General features: G+C 41.5%; 1 protein-coding gene across 5 annotated transcripts in view; it reads left to right on the top strand.

The window, feature by feature from the left end:
- AGAP1 (ArfGAP with GTPase domain, ankyrin repeat and PH domain 1) overlaps nucleotides 1–13,693 on the top strand; it is a 375,973-nt gene that overhangs the window by 295,038 nt on the left and 67,242 nt on the right. Inside the window, exon 14 of one of the 5 annotated variants that reach the window (XM_062578165.1) lies at nucleotides 13,423–13,561. The exons of the other annotated variants lie outside the window; for them this stretch is intronic. Within the exon in view, the coding sequence (XP_062434149.1) occupies nucleotides 13,423–13,511 (89 nt within the window). The 3' untranslated portion in view covers nucleotides 13,512–13,561. Of the gene's footprint in view, nucleotides 1–13,422; nucleotides 13,562–13,693 lie in introns of those variants that run through there. 5 annotated transcript variants of the gene reach the window in all.

The raw sequence follows: 13,693 nt of genomic DNA, 5'->3' as shown, positions 1-13,693 counted from the left end.
CTGTTAACTCAGGGTCAGCAGAGGCTGCACGTTCCGCCTGCCTGGTTGGAAGGAGACGTGTCGCAGTGGTGGTCAACAGAAAAGAGGATTTGGGAAAGGATGAGTCCCAGGTGGTGTCTGTACACACATGTCTAGAAAAAGATTATGCTTATTTTTTTCTTGCATCTGTCTGAAAAATGGTCCCGCTCTTAGTGCTCGAAGAACTGTGCCATGTTTTAACTACAGGAATGTACGCTGGGTATCCTCTGTGCAATTGCTGTGCTGTGATTTGGCCTGGTCTCTTTGGAAAAGGAAAAAAGTTCTAAGTAGCCTTGTAATTAAATGAAAACATGTTGCACTGTAGAGCTTTACTGCTTCCAAGTAATCAAAGTCCTTAGAACTATTGCATCAGACTGAGACAGGAACCCTCATGAGGAAGAGAGTGCCTGATGTTCACAAGATGATGTTTACAGGATGCCAAGACATATTTTTAAGGTATTGATATTGCCTAGAGAAGTTGCTTCCATGCGTATCTGGTGAGAGTTTCACAAGTATGGAAGCTTTACACATGGAGAAGGTTTATGTATGCTGTCAGGATGGTTTTTCCTTTGCATGTTCTTATCTCCCCAGAAGCTTTCACCAAGTTCCTTCTGTTAAATACAATGTAATTCTTCTTTTCACAGCATAACTGCAGTCTCAGTGAAGTCAAGGTGTTGCAGTTTAGATGAACAAGGTGTTTTGGTGTGAAAGGGAGCTATTCTAGAACCAATTGGTGAATGATGCCTTATCTTCAGTTTTGTCTTTTGTGTTTTGCCTCATCAGCTAACTGGAATTGAGAAACAGATATATTGGGGAGAAACTACTTTTAAAGAATTAGCCCTAAGTAATTCCTTTCACGAGACCTTAAGCAGCTAAAGCACTAATTTTACTGGTTAGACAAAAGTGAAGAATTAAAACCCATGAAGGGATGTTAAAATCAAGAACACAATCTCTTGCTCAGGAGGTCCCCAAACCAAGGACTGTGCTAGGAGAGGTACGAGGGCACACACAGCTGTATCTGTTGCTCTTCTGCTTTTCCACAGGCGTCTCCTACTAGTCGCTGATGAAAGCGTAACAGCCTAGATGGACCTCTTACTCTGACCTGTTGTGGCTGTTCATACAATCTGCATCTCTACAGCCTGCTTTGTTAAATTGCTGTTTGCCTTAGACGGCACAGGGCAGCTTTGAGGGGAGGGTTGATTGGATGCCAGTTGATTACAGGCTTGCTTTTTTATTCATAATGTATAAAGCGAGACTAATGACAATGTCTTGATTGTGGAGGTTTCCCACGTCTATCTCAAGCCTGGAATTCAAGGGGGAATGTGTCAATAGGTCTGATCTAGCCCTGAATTTATAAAACATGCACTTTGGCATTATGCTAAAAAGAGCTCATAATCAAGAGGTGCACGCAGAACAGAGTCTAGAATTAACAAGTTAGTCACTTGTCTGTTGCAGAACTCTACATTTTAGTCAATTATGGGTAAGTCCTGAAGAACCTCTGTTGCTACTCATGCATTCTTAGGTTAAGAGCAAGTCTGAGTGTAAACCGTCCCAAAATATGCCTTGTGCTTTCAGCCTCTTGGCTCCAGGTATGAAGAACCTCAGTGGGCAATGAAGCCACGCTGGCCTTTAAATCTGAATGAAACTAAGCGACAGCCTTTCCTGAATGCACAGGTCGGTCTGTCCTCTAAATAAAGGTGTTCCAGGCACATCATCTAGCAAGACAGAAGCAGCAAGTCTCATTTGACACACGTTGTGGATTAGGTGTACCTAATACTTGCAGGGATGTCAGAGCGAAGATGATGTTTCCAGGTCCGTGTACACGCAGTTTACTCGGCGTTGTCAGTCTGACGCTTTATCTGTACCTTTCTCATAGGCATTCCAGGTTTGGGGGACTTGATAGTTTTACTGCACACAGATAGACTCTTGACAATGGCAGCTACATGCTTCCTCCTCCTTTCTTTTATGATGAGTGGGATTTTTTGTGGCTTTCTCTTACACTTTAGGATTCAATAACAATTTTCAGAACAAAACCCTCCTTGACTTCTCATTTGGGTTCTTTGTCAAAGTACTGATGTCAAACCAAGGTAAAGCAAGCCCAAGCTGAAACTGAAGAAGGTGACTCTGCATCTAAATAATGTTATGACGTTGTTGAATACGCAGTGTAGAACACTTCATGTAGTGGTTTTTGAAGGGTAGGTCAGAGTGAGCTGAACTTAATGCTTCAACCTTCTCTGGACAACAAGTAAATTTGTATGTTGACGAGCGCTGTGCACCTCTGGTTCTTGCATACTGATGGAGATGTTTTAGTAGAGAACAACATGAAGTAAAAGGTAGAGCTTGAAATTCTCCCCTTGCCCTGAGGAGTTGCCCTTGAACAGTACACATTTGGAAGCATGGCAAACTCCTATAAGAGGGTGGAGGTTTTGATGGTGAAGGATGGTGAGAGCCATGATACAAGATTTGCTGTTCCACTGTTGCTCTGATTTTTCGTCTCATGTTTCTGTTCAGAGATGTATCTATAATTTGGTTCTTGAGTTTGAGTTGCATTTTGATAAATGTTTGCATGCGTTAATCCTCTGGGACAGAACATGTTGCGTTATCATTTGCCGTACCAAGGGCAGTTCATTCTATTTATTGCAAATACAGACAAAAAAAGGCAAAAGTGACTGGGGAAAGGGTTGCTTTTAACTGTGCTGACTCTCGCTTCCCCTGTAAGTGCTGGGTTCTCGTCCAGTCATACCAGCCTATCCATTTGAAAACTGCGGTGCTGGAGCAATTCCAGTTTTGATGCTCTGCGGCATTGATGTCAGGGAGGCATTTACAAGACAGCCCCGAGCAGCAACGTAGACATCTTTTATTTCAAGCTCCTGAGCAGTCAGTCATTTCCAAGCTGTACTGCTGTCCCAAGTTTTAATCAAATTACACCTTAAATTGGCTGTCAAATTTGGGGAGGAAATGTATCTTTTTTTCTCTGAAGTCTCTACCACAGATGCAAGTGCTGCGCGTGAGATTTTAGTGATTGGCTTGCTGCATGTTTGTTTTAGATCTACTGTTTTCAAGCCCTCCACCTTGCTCTTCATAGATACAGGTTACTTGTCATAGATGTTATGCATTGTATGTAGTGTATATAGTTTTTTTTTTTTTTAAGAAAAAAAAGGAAAAAAAGGCCTTGTCATTGACATCTCCCTTCTCTCCTCTGCCCCCTGGAAAAAAAAAAAGAAAAAAAGAAAAATTAATAAAGGTTTCTTTTGTGAGTGTGAGATGGAGAAAATTGGCCATTTGTCTGTGAAGTAATAGGCTTTGGTATAATATGGAAATCTGTCAAATGATTAAATTCGATGACATTAAATCACAGTTCGTGAAAAGGGAACACTGCACAGTTTAATTCTATTTAATTTTTGCAGGGTGGGGGGAGAAAGAGGGGGGAGGAAAGAAAAAATGTTTGAGTTTCTCTTAAGCTGATTTCTCTGTGCTCTTTCTTAAAAGTGCCTTTCTAGTTGCCACACCGTGATGTGATCATTATCTGTCACCTCGTCGCCTTGCTGCCTCAACATGCAGTAAAATAAAAAAAAAAAAAAAAAAAAAAAAAAAAAAAAAAAAAAAAAAAAAAAAAAGAGGAGGGGGAGGAAAAAAAAGGGGGGGGGGGAAGAGACCAGAGGAGCTTGTGAAGTATGACTTCCTATCCCAAGACTCATTGCCTGCGATTCGTACCGCTTGACAGTAATGATCTTATTACAGTACTCTGGACCTTGAAGAGATTTCAGGAGGAGAGCGAAAGGACGTGCCTCGGCGTAATCAAGTGGCGCCGCGTATTGCACGCGGTTTTGATCACACGCTGATTGGGCACAGTTTTAGCCCATCTTCTAGTCAATTATGCATGGCCCCTTGCGCTCCGGTGACGGGCAGAAACATTGATAGCTGTTGTCTGGGCCTTGGCAGCCGGCCAGGGGCTTGAAGTGCCGGGCGCGCAGCCGTTCCGGGATAAGTGCTTTTTAGTTGGAATTGATTACCTTGCTTTAGGTTTGGCTTAATAGCAAAGCCGTATTGGAGAGGGCTTCAGGTGAAAAATGGACATATTAGCCAGTTGGAGTAGCTGAACTCCTAGTCAATTTTTAGCTTTCCCCTGTTTCCATCTAATTTGTATTTAATGATGTAGCGTTTGATAATATTTAAGATATTTCATTTCAGTTGCTGCTGAGCACACATGTTGAGCGCACGTTAAATTGCAGTGTATCAATTTTCGGGTTTTCTGAACGAATACGGTTTAACCTTCAAACTGCAGGAACGTGTCTTCCGTTTCCGGTGTCCATTGCAGTGAGTATTTTGCGTCTCTGCCAATGTTGCAAACATGACGTTGCAAAGCAGACCGAGCACTCTTTCTAGCCCCATAATGAGAATAAATCCCTGTTCTTTCAAAGAAGCAAGGGAAAGGGCAGGTAGCCATGTGCTTAGTTTAGATTTTCCTGGTAGAGGCTGATTCTCGCCTATAAAAATGTCACATCTCTCTTAATCTAGGTTCCTCCTAAAATGAGAAGGAAAATCATTCAAGGCAGGCACATCAAACTTGGAGGATTGCATGAGTAAATTTTTAATCATAAGTGATGCTTGTTGCTCCAGCACTGCAAATCCTGTTTCTCGTGTGTTTGAATGTCCTACAATACCTAATTCTGGGATTTAGGGCCCCAAAGTGAGAAGGAGACTTGATAATAAGCTGAAGCCAAATGTTAGGTTAGCCAAGTGCCAAGCAAAGAACTTGCATTTCTCCTGTTTGGGATTTTTCGGTCATGCTGTGCCTGTCGGGGAGAAGATACAATCAAAATCCTCAGATAGCGCTCAAAATTTCTATTGCGGCAAAATTTCTATTGTCAGTGCAATTCTGCTCTACCTGTCTACTGCTCACTGGAAGAAAGCAGTTCTCCAAAAGGCATTGCAAGCTCTCGGCCTTTTCTAAAGGTGTTTCTACCTCTGAACGTCTCTGTCATGGGACTGCTTCATTCTGAGGTCAAACAGAATTTACAGGGTTGCTTAAACAGGGGAAATCTGAACAAAATCTCAGCGCTCCTTCGATTTGTGAGTCAAACCTTCCATAGGGAACCTAGCACTATTCTACTGGGTCCCTTTTAATCGGCCTTTTATTTTTTTCAGCTTTGGGTAAAACTCACCCTCTGCCAACCATCCCTACTCCTTAAAAAGCAGCTTTAAAATTTTTATGTTTCTTCTATTCTTTGTTAATATTGGTTCTGACTTCCTGTGTAGGGGCCAAAGCAGAATTAAAGGTTTAAAAAAACTTAGTCCATCAGTCCTGGTGGGTTTTTTGTTTTGTTTTCTTTTCCTAGCTCCAATTGTCTTCCAGTGAATCAGGAGTCAGCTATTGCCTGAAATCCCATATCCTGGTTTGAGGGAATTTGCAAGTGTTTTAGTCAGGCCACAGGAGCTGTGATTCCCCCCCCCACCACCACCACCTTAGGAAGAGAAATCTGCCCTTGAAATCTCTACGCTTGGTGACCTCTGAGCTTTGATGCCTATACCAGCCTTCAGGATTGCTGTATGCTCCTCAAACTTCTGCAGGCTGCACTGAGGAGAGATGAGTTCCTCGGACCGGGGCGAGGGGGGTCTCTGCACTTCCAACTTCTTGCTGTTTTGAGGCCTGGTGTGATATGAAGCCATTAGTTCCCAAATTGTAAGAAACCAGAAGGCCCATAATCACCTGCTTGTTTTCAGTGTTTCCCAGTGAGAAGGTTTCTTTCTCCAGCTGGAGCTATTTCATGGGGATGAAAATCGGAGCCCTGTGAACTTCAAATGAGTTCATGCTTTAAGTATTATTGCAGGTGCATATTAAACCCAACTGTGGACTTCAAGGTCTTTGGCCTCTTAGCGTTTGTTAATCAGGCTTTGCAAGTCTGCGACAGTCCAGAGGCTCTGGTTGCTTAGATGGATTAGCTGTGTCATCCTTGTCTGCGAACATAGTAAACATCTTTCTGCAGTGCTATGGCAAGAGACTTGTTACTTCCCAGTCCTTCTAACCCCACAGGTAGCTGTCCTGGCAACAGAGAGAGCTACTAGCTTGCTCAAACCTTGCTACAGGACCTTCAAAAGGTTAACTTTTTAGGATAAGGAAGTCTACAGCGCTGGCTCTGATGGGTTTCTTTGTGATCAGTGGACCTAGTTGTTTGAGCCTGCTACCAGTTTTATCTGTGGGAGTAAATTCTTCCTGTAAAGGATTATTTTTTGAAGGACTAGGAGAAGACAGTGACAGAACAGCTTCCTTAGTAGTGTAAGATATCTTGCAAGCATCTCATAACATATTGAACAGCATGATGTATGCAGTGTCAGCGACAATTCCTGGGAGGCATACATGACAATCCTCCCATTTCGCTGAGATGCTGTAATGTGTGTGTGTGCGGGGGAAATATCTGTTAACAGGTTGCTTTCCATTTTATTCGTTTTGTTTAATAGAACATGATTCTTGCCTGGTCTGCTGCAGTTCCCAGGGCACGTTCCAGAAGAGGTTATGTTTGATTCTTGCCAACAGGAATCCTGTCAACTTCTTCCGTGGTGTTTTCCAGGTGTTATGGCATTGACTTGGCCTTGACTTCCTTTTCTCTTCTTTCTCCAGTGCTTTTAGTCTGTGGTTTTAAGCTGGGGAGGAAATACTGCAGTTCGCAGTGATGGATTCCAAAGCCAGGCAGGAGTATTTCTGACTGTGCTTCCTTTGACACAGAACTGGCAGCTCCTCCTAAGATCACTGCGGCTGCTTTTCATTTCTTCTCTCCCAAGCTTCTGCTTTCGGGACCTGCCCGGCTGTGTGCACGGTGTGCAATTGTCACGCAAGCTGGTATTTCGAGAGAAAACAATATTCAGGCGTTTTAGTTTTGAAATCATCATTTTTAGCTTGTTAGTGATGGTGGCTGGATGGTGATTGTTGCAAATGCCATTGCTCTTCAGCCAAGGTAATGCTCCGTAGAGGTAAACAAAACAACAAAGTCAGCTGGCCTGTTCCCACACAACTTGCAGGCTTTAACCAACATACTTGTACATAAAAGTACAGCTTGTGATTTACTTAACCTTAAAATTGGAAGCTATCCTATTACTTTGGGCTTAATATCATCATTGTCACACACATAATTACTTTTTGGTTGGATGGCTGCCAGTCAGGAGGCTGTGAATGGTCAGTTATAAATAACTTTTTTTGAAAAACCAATTCAAATTTTATGGTGAGACATGCTGTTTATCACACGAATGTCGCAGCAGTCTGAGCACAGAAAGGTGGATTTAGTGAAGGAAATCATACAATACTTATCCAGCAACTGGTACATGTCTTTCCAGTTGTTACATCTTTAAAAAAAGTATATCTGGAGCCTCTGTAAATATCTCACAGCCAATAGTGTCCATTGATTTTGTCTTATTTGTTTAAGGGATAAATTGCATTTCAAAAATGCGAAATACGTATTTTGAATGTATGGTGGGACTCGCAGTCAGTATTTGCCATGTCCTTCAGGTACAGAGGAGCCTGGGTGGGTATTTCTAGTAGAGTTTTACACAGCTGAAAGAATCAGCAATCATCTGTCATGTGGGTTGCTGGTGTTTTACACGCTGAGTTTTTTTTTCCTCTGACTTCAGCTGCAAGTCGTTGACTTCAGTACCTCAAGGGAAAATTCTCTACTTGGGGAGCTGAAGTGTTACAATCATCTGTGTGGTGTAATTCAGACTTGTAAGAGGCATGGTCTGTGGTCTTCAGATGGTACAACATGGTACAACATGGTACAACAAAAGAGTTGTACCTCTTTTCAGCCCCAAAGCATCTTTTGGGTTGGTTTGGCTGATGTAGAACAGTTGATGAAAACACATTACGTGCAGTCGTTTCCAGAGCAAAATTAGAGCTAAGTGTGCTATTTAAAGACAAAATGTTTCTGTCTCCTTGAATAAGAGATTGAACTGGAATGTTGTAAATATGAAGTATGTACGTTTTCACCCCTAGAATATAAAGCTACAGGTGCGCTAGCAAAGTAAAAGTATGAAGAGTATTTCCGACATTTTGGATTCCTTAGTTTGAACTAATCTGCTTTCCTACTTTTTATGAAATGCTCTTAACTTTCTAGTGCTTAGTTTTTGTCAAAAGATATAATCACATGCATTTATTCTGGCAAAGTCTGAAACTCCTGTAAGTTTAAGTCAAAGGTGAAATAATTGACAGTGATATCATACATCTGTGATATATGGTCCAAAATCAAGCTCTTCAAAATATCACCGAGAATTCCTGAGGAATTGTTTACAAAAAATCCCCATTTGGCAGGCAAGGTACCTGAATTTCGTGTAATACTTAAGAGGCCTCAGTGTTTTAATTAAATTATAACAAACCTTGCTGCAATACATTGTAGGTTAATACATGGCTAACCTATTTAATGTGATGGAGTGTAAGTTAATATTTGCCAGATTACATGACGTATTTGCTGTGAGGATCCATAATGATTACTAGGAGAATATTTAAAGCGATGAACTTTTAGTGGGTTGTCAGCTATATTCTTTTCTGTCAGACTTAGTGCATATAGCATGATCTCAGTTTACACAGGCAAAATTCTTATTAATAATTAGGTTGCCATTGCTGATAGGTAATCTTTAGATTCCCTGATGCTAAGTGAGAGGGCAGACTTCAGTAACAAACTGTTAATGCCGTTTAAAGGAAAGGGATGTCCAAGAATGATGGAGAGTTTTTTTGCTATGAAAGTCAAGACTTGGACTTTGATTTATGTTGTACTCTTAAAAAAAAATAGATTGGGCTAGTAGAGAAACCATTTACCTGTAAAGTGATTGTACTGTTTACCTAGTCATGTTAAACAAAATTTGGACTCTTACAGGAGTTTTTGTTTTGTTTTGTTTTTTACTCTGAAGATGGCTAAGGTTTGGGTAAGAATTAGCTATGTAATTGTTAGCTTCTGATGCTCCAGGTACTTGACTTTGAGCTGTGGCTGAAGCTCCTGAGGGCAGGTCTACCTCAGGATCTGCTTCTGTAAACTTGAGATATACCAAAGGACTTTTAGGGTAGTACTCTAGTTCATTACTAAGAAGAGAAGGTATATTCAGAGCTGTCATATAGTGTGACATGAAATAATAGAGATGAAGAAGATTGGCAGTAGGGTTTTGCTTTTTCTTTGACCATATCAGTAGTTATCTGCTGCCTTTAGTATTGAAAGTATCTGTCTATAGACTTTTTTTTTTTTTTTTTTGCTTTTTATGAAAGGTGTTTCACATGTTGTCTGTCGTTCCCCAAGCAGAAGAGGAGCTGATCATGCTGCAGTAGTCCTTCCACTTGATAACTACAAGAACACCCTGCTTTGTGGTTAATACAAGTATTCTGCTTTCTGCAGTTCTTTATGCTAACGAAGAAGGAAGTGTTTCTTTTTTGCCAGAAATATTTCTTTTCGTCTTTTTATTTCTTCCCACAGCCTTTGTCTGGAGTAGGTGCTCTTGTTCCGTATCATCAGGTCCCATAATTTGTCATAATGTTACTCAATGGCTCGTCTAAAAAATGTAAAGGGGCGCTGTCAAGGTTGTTAGGCCCAAAGTTTAACCTACAATACTTCTGAAAAAGAGAAGATTGACATATACTGTCCCCCAGAGCCCAAATGTCCTCACAGCTTCCAAAAGGCAAGCAACGGCCCGAATAAAACCCAGAATGATCTTCTGAGCACCGCAGAAGCCAGCATGTTGGCCTCTTTGAGACTACACTTGTGAAAATTGTTCTGTACTCAGGCTTCGCTGGTAGGAGGACGTTGAACATACAAGAAGCCTCTACAGCGTGTTAAGAGAGCGGGACTGCTGCTCGTTCCAGTTAGCCTTCTGGCATGAAGTAGGTCACGGAGACCCTGCGAGGTACAGAGCCCTTCTGCCGTTTCAAGTTCACCACCTAGGAATTGTCACCATCCAGCTCCGACAATACTTACCACTTTTTTTTTTTTTTTTTTTTAGAGTACTTTTGTCCTCTTTCTCTGCCATCTGTCTTTGGGGACGGGTTGCGTTTTCTCCCCTCTTCTTTTTGGGGTGAAACTACGTTCCAGCTGGGTGCAAGCTAACTCAGTTGCTAGGGTGAGGTTCTCTTCTTTAAGTTACACTGATCTGGGAGGTTAAATTGGTTGGTTAGGATTTTACAGTGCATCTGGTTTATTCCCATTCCAAGCAGGAAAAGCTGACTGTATTGCTTACAGCATTTTCTGCCATGGGCTAGCATTTTTAAGATTTTTTTATACCTCGTGTGATGTTACAGCTCACCTGGGGAAAAATGTGCGTTATCTCTCCAGAGGGAGCCCAGCAGATCAGTCGCTAGTTGATACCACGCTCGGTGATTTTTTCCCATGAGTAGGCTTTGTATTTCCTACCATAGCACCTTGCTTTTGCTTTGTTTTTTCAGGCTCAGTTCCTTTAACAAACCCATTTGATCTTACCCACCAGGCAAGCAGGCCTTAACTTGTGCACACACGCAGATAGGCACAATAAAAAGAGTCTACTAATCCATCAAGCTTTATTATATTTGATTGCGGTATCTTTTGACAGAAATCTTGTACTATTGTGTGTCCCGGTTCGCCTGTGCTATCAATTACTCTGACTATCTGCATGTTAACACCACGTGGAGGGGCAGAGCCTCGGCTTGCTTTTGGAGGGCTGATTGATGGCTTAGAGGAGTGCAGCGGGGTCTTGCCGAAGCCTTGCAGCCCCTCGGAGAGCCGGTGTCTCCATGTTGTTGGTCCTGCTTCACCTGGGTGCTAAAGCATGCACGAGAAGTCGAGATTGCATGGTACAAGGCCAGTGCTGGTCCTCCACCTTGAGCAAGCACAGCCTAGTCCCGTCCACTTGTATGTATAACCACCACCATACAGGTTTTAAAAGGCTTATTTTGCATAACCGTGCGTGGGAGTAAAGGTTAAACATAATTAGGTGAATTATGTGAAAATGTATAGGAAATATATATATATATAGAAGTGCTGAAGACCTACAGTTCTCAAAAGAGTGCTTGTATTTTTTTAAAAAAATGATGGTTAAGAGTGGAAGTGGAGGAAACAGTTCAAGAAGATATCAGCTGGAAGGCTGGTGAAGGTGATGGCAGTGAATATGAAGCAGCAGGTAGAAGATGTAAATGGTTGATAAAGGAAGTTAAAAAGTGTTGGAAGAATTGATGGTCTCTAGGGGCAAGGATGATGATGGAGGAATTTCCTAAACTGAACAACAAATAAATTATAACCAGGATACAAATCTAATGCTTGACAAAAAGGTACAATAATGATTCCTGAATTCAAAAGAAACTTTTTATTAATTGGAAAGAATCATAATTCACTTGTACCTTGGATTTTCTACTTCTTTTGTAACGAGTAAGCAGTTAAACAACAGCTAAATACCATCTACACTGTTGTGGGGTTTTTTTTGTTTGGTTGATTGGGGTTTTTTTTTGCTATTTATGTCTACATAACCAGATTAGTTGTGCCCAGGAGTGCCAGGGAGTTGGCTTAGGAGCCTTTTAATCAACCGTCATTTAATGTTTAAGGGCTCTGGTAGCAGTGGAAATGTTTCAGAAAACTAGAATAAAATGGATATTACTGCTCATAGCTAAAAGAGCAAAAGGATCCTGAAGAATCTCTGTGTTACTTAACCTCATAGTGATCCTGAGCAAAACTGTGGGAAGGCTGGTGTGCAATATGATCAGAAAATAATCTCATATGGCAGAATAAGCAACAGAGTTATCTAAACTTCTTATAGGAAGTCACAAAGCAATAAAAGGCTGAATCATTTTTAGTGCTGTATTATTCACAATATACTTGCTCTTCAAAGGCACGTGAGTTAGTCCTGCATGATAATATGACCAAAAGAAAGGGAAAGTAATCAATGCAATTTAAATTAAAAGGATTGAAATGCTTAACCAGCAGATCATAAAAAGCAGTTGCAAATAGTTATCCGTCGTCCAAACACACTGAAGAGTCCAATTGGGTTTTGTTTTCAGCCAAATGCCGTTTGCCTCGCTGTGAGGCATGTCCCTATCACCTACTTCTTCCTGCCCTGCATTTCATTGTGTCACTAAGTCAGGACCTGAGCTGACAGCCATGGACTTCCCTTGCCGTTCTGCTGTCTTCCTTTCTCACGTTAATTTACCCCCGTGCTGCCTACAAGCCCAGCTTCGTGTTCTCTGCCCTGTGTTCGTTCCTTGGAAGATCTGATCTCGCTTTCCTCCCGTTAAAGATTTCTAAGAGAGAACGGGCGTGCGAGAATTAAGCAAAAATTCGGAACTAGCTCTGAGCCCTCGTTTTCTTGTTAGCATGCTGCAACCTGTAATATTGTCACCTGGTTTTCTGTTTCTGTGTTTTTAACGCAGCTTCCTCCATGCCTCCCTTTTCTCTCTGTGTTGTCTGGGCTTCAACTTTTGATTTGGACCTGTGTACATCAGCTGTTTTCTGTCACATATGATCTCTGGCATTGTCTTGTCTATGCAGCTAACGCGCGTCTGGGGATTCGCAGTCTTGTGTCTCAACTGCTGCAACATCATCTTTCTTGGTCTTGATGTGTGCAATCTAGCCCCATTCAGATCCCTCCAAAGACCGCTACAAGGATTGCTCCCTCAGGCCATCGCTCCTACTGGGTTACCCTTTGCCTGGCGTCCTTGCCCCTGGCTTTCTCTGCTATGTTGCATCCAAGCTAGCTGCTGCTTTTCACTTTGAGGAGCCAGGACCACATGCTAGCGTTCGCATTCCCCGTACTGATTTTTGCTGCAGGTGAACCTCAACATCTGATCTGTTAACTTTTTTCTGTCACGGGTCAAGCGCATCTGATCCAAATACATTGCAGATTCTTGCAACTTTGCAAAATATTATGCTAAATTAAGGCCAATGTATACAAATACTAGAGAAATCAGTGAAAACTTCACTTGTCTTTTTAGGCCGTAGTCCAGATGGGCAGTGAAGGAATTGTTTAACCTTTAAATGCATGCACAGAAGATGATGGGATCACTTGCCCTTAGACACACATGTAAATGCAGTTTTTTACTGTGGTTTAGTTGAATTGTGCTGTGCTCTTTATTTCGTGTTTAACTTTTTTAACAGGAAAATGAAAAGAGGAAGTACATTTTCATCTTACAGACATTACTGTATATGAAATTGATTTTAAATCACATGGGTTGTATTCCATTTTTGATTAGTTACAGCATAAGATAGAGTGAAGTACCTACTAGTCTAACTATGCTGGATAACCATTAAAATCTTCGGTCCTCACATTGTTCAGTTCTCAAAATTAGAATGCTTTTATTTTCCTTCTGCATATTTTCTGGGTTTTTTTGTTTGTTTTTTACTTTCCAGAAGCTATTTTTCCTCCATTATATCGGGGGGGGGGGTTCATTTCCCTTATCTGAACAGTTAAAACTTCTAGGTGCCACGTTGACAAGTGATGCAGGAGAAGGCGAACTCTGGGAAGCTGAGCCCCGTGAAGGGTTTGCTGCCTTTGAAAGCCTGACATGATAAAATACAGTGGACTTCTGCAGGAAGTAGTGTAATACCAATAAAACCAATACAACCAATGAAATAAAGCTACCGTTGATGGACTGCTTATAAATACAAGGCTTCATTCCTTTCTTGGGAGAGGGGAGAAAAAAAATCCTATCTCATACTGGCTCAAAAGAAGTCTCGTCCCCCTCTCCCAT

This window comes from Rhea pennata, chromosome 6, assembly GCF_028389875.1.
Source record: "Rhea pennata isolate bPtePen1 chromosome 6, bPtePen1.pri, whole genome shotgun sequence".
NCBI lineage: Eukaryota > Metazoa > Chordata > Aves > Rheiformes > Rheidae > Rhea > Rhea pennata.
This window is presented reverse-complemented; position numbering and strand designations above follow the sequence as displayed.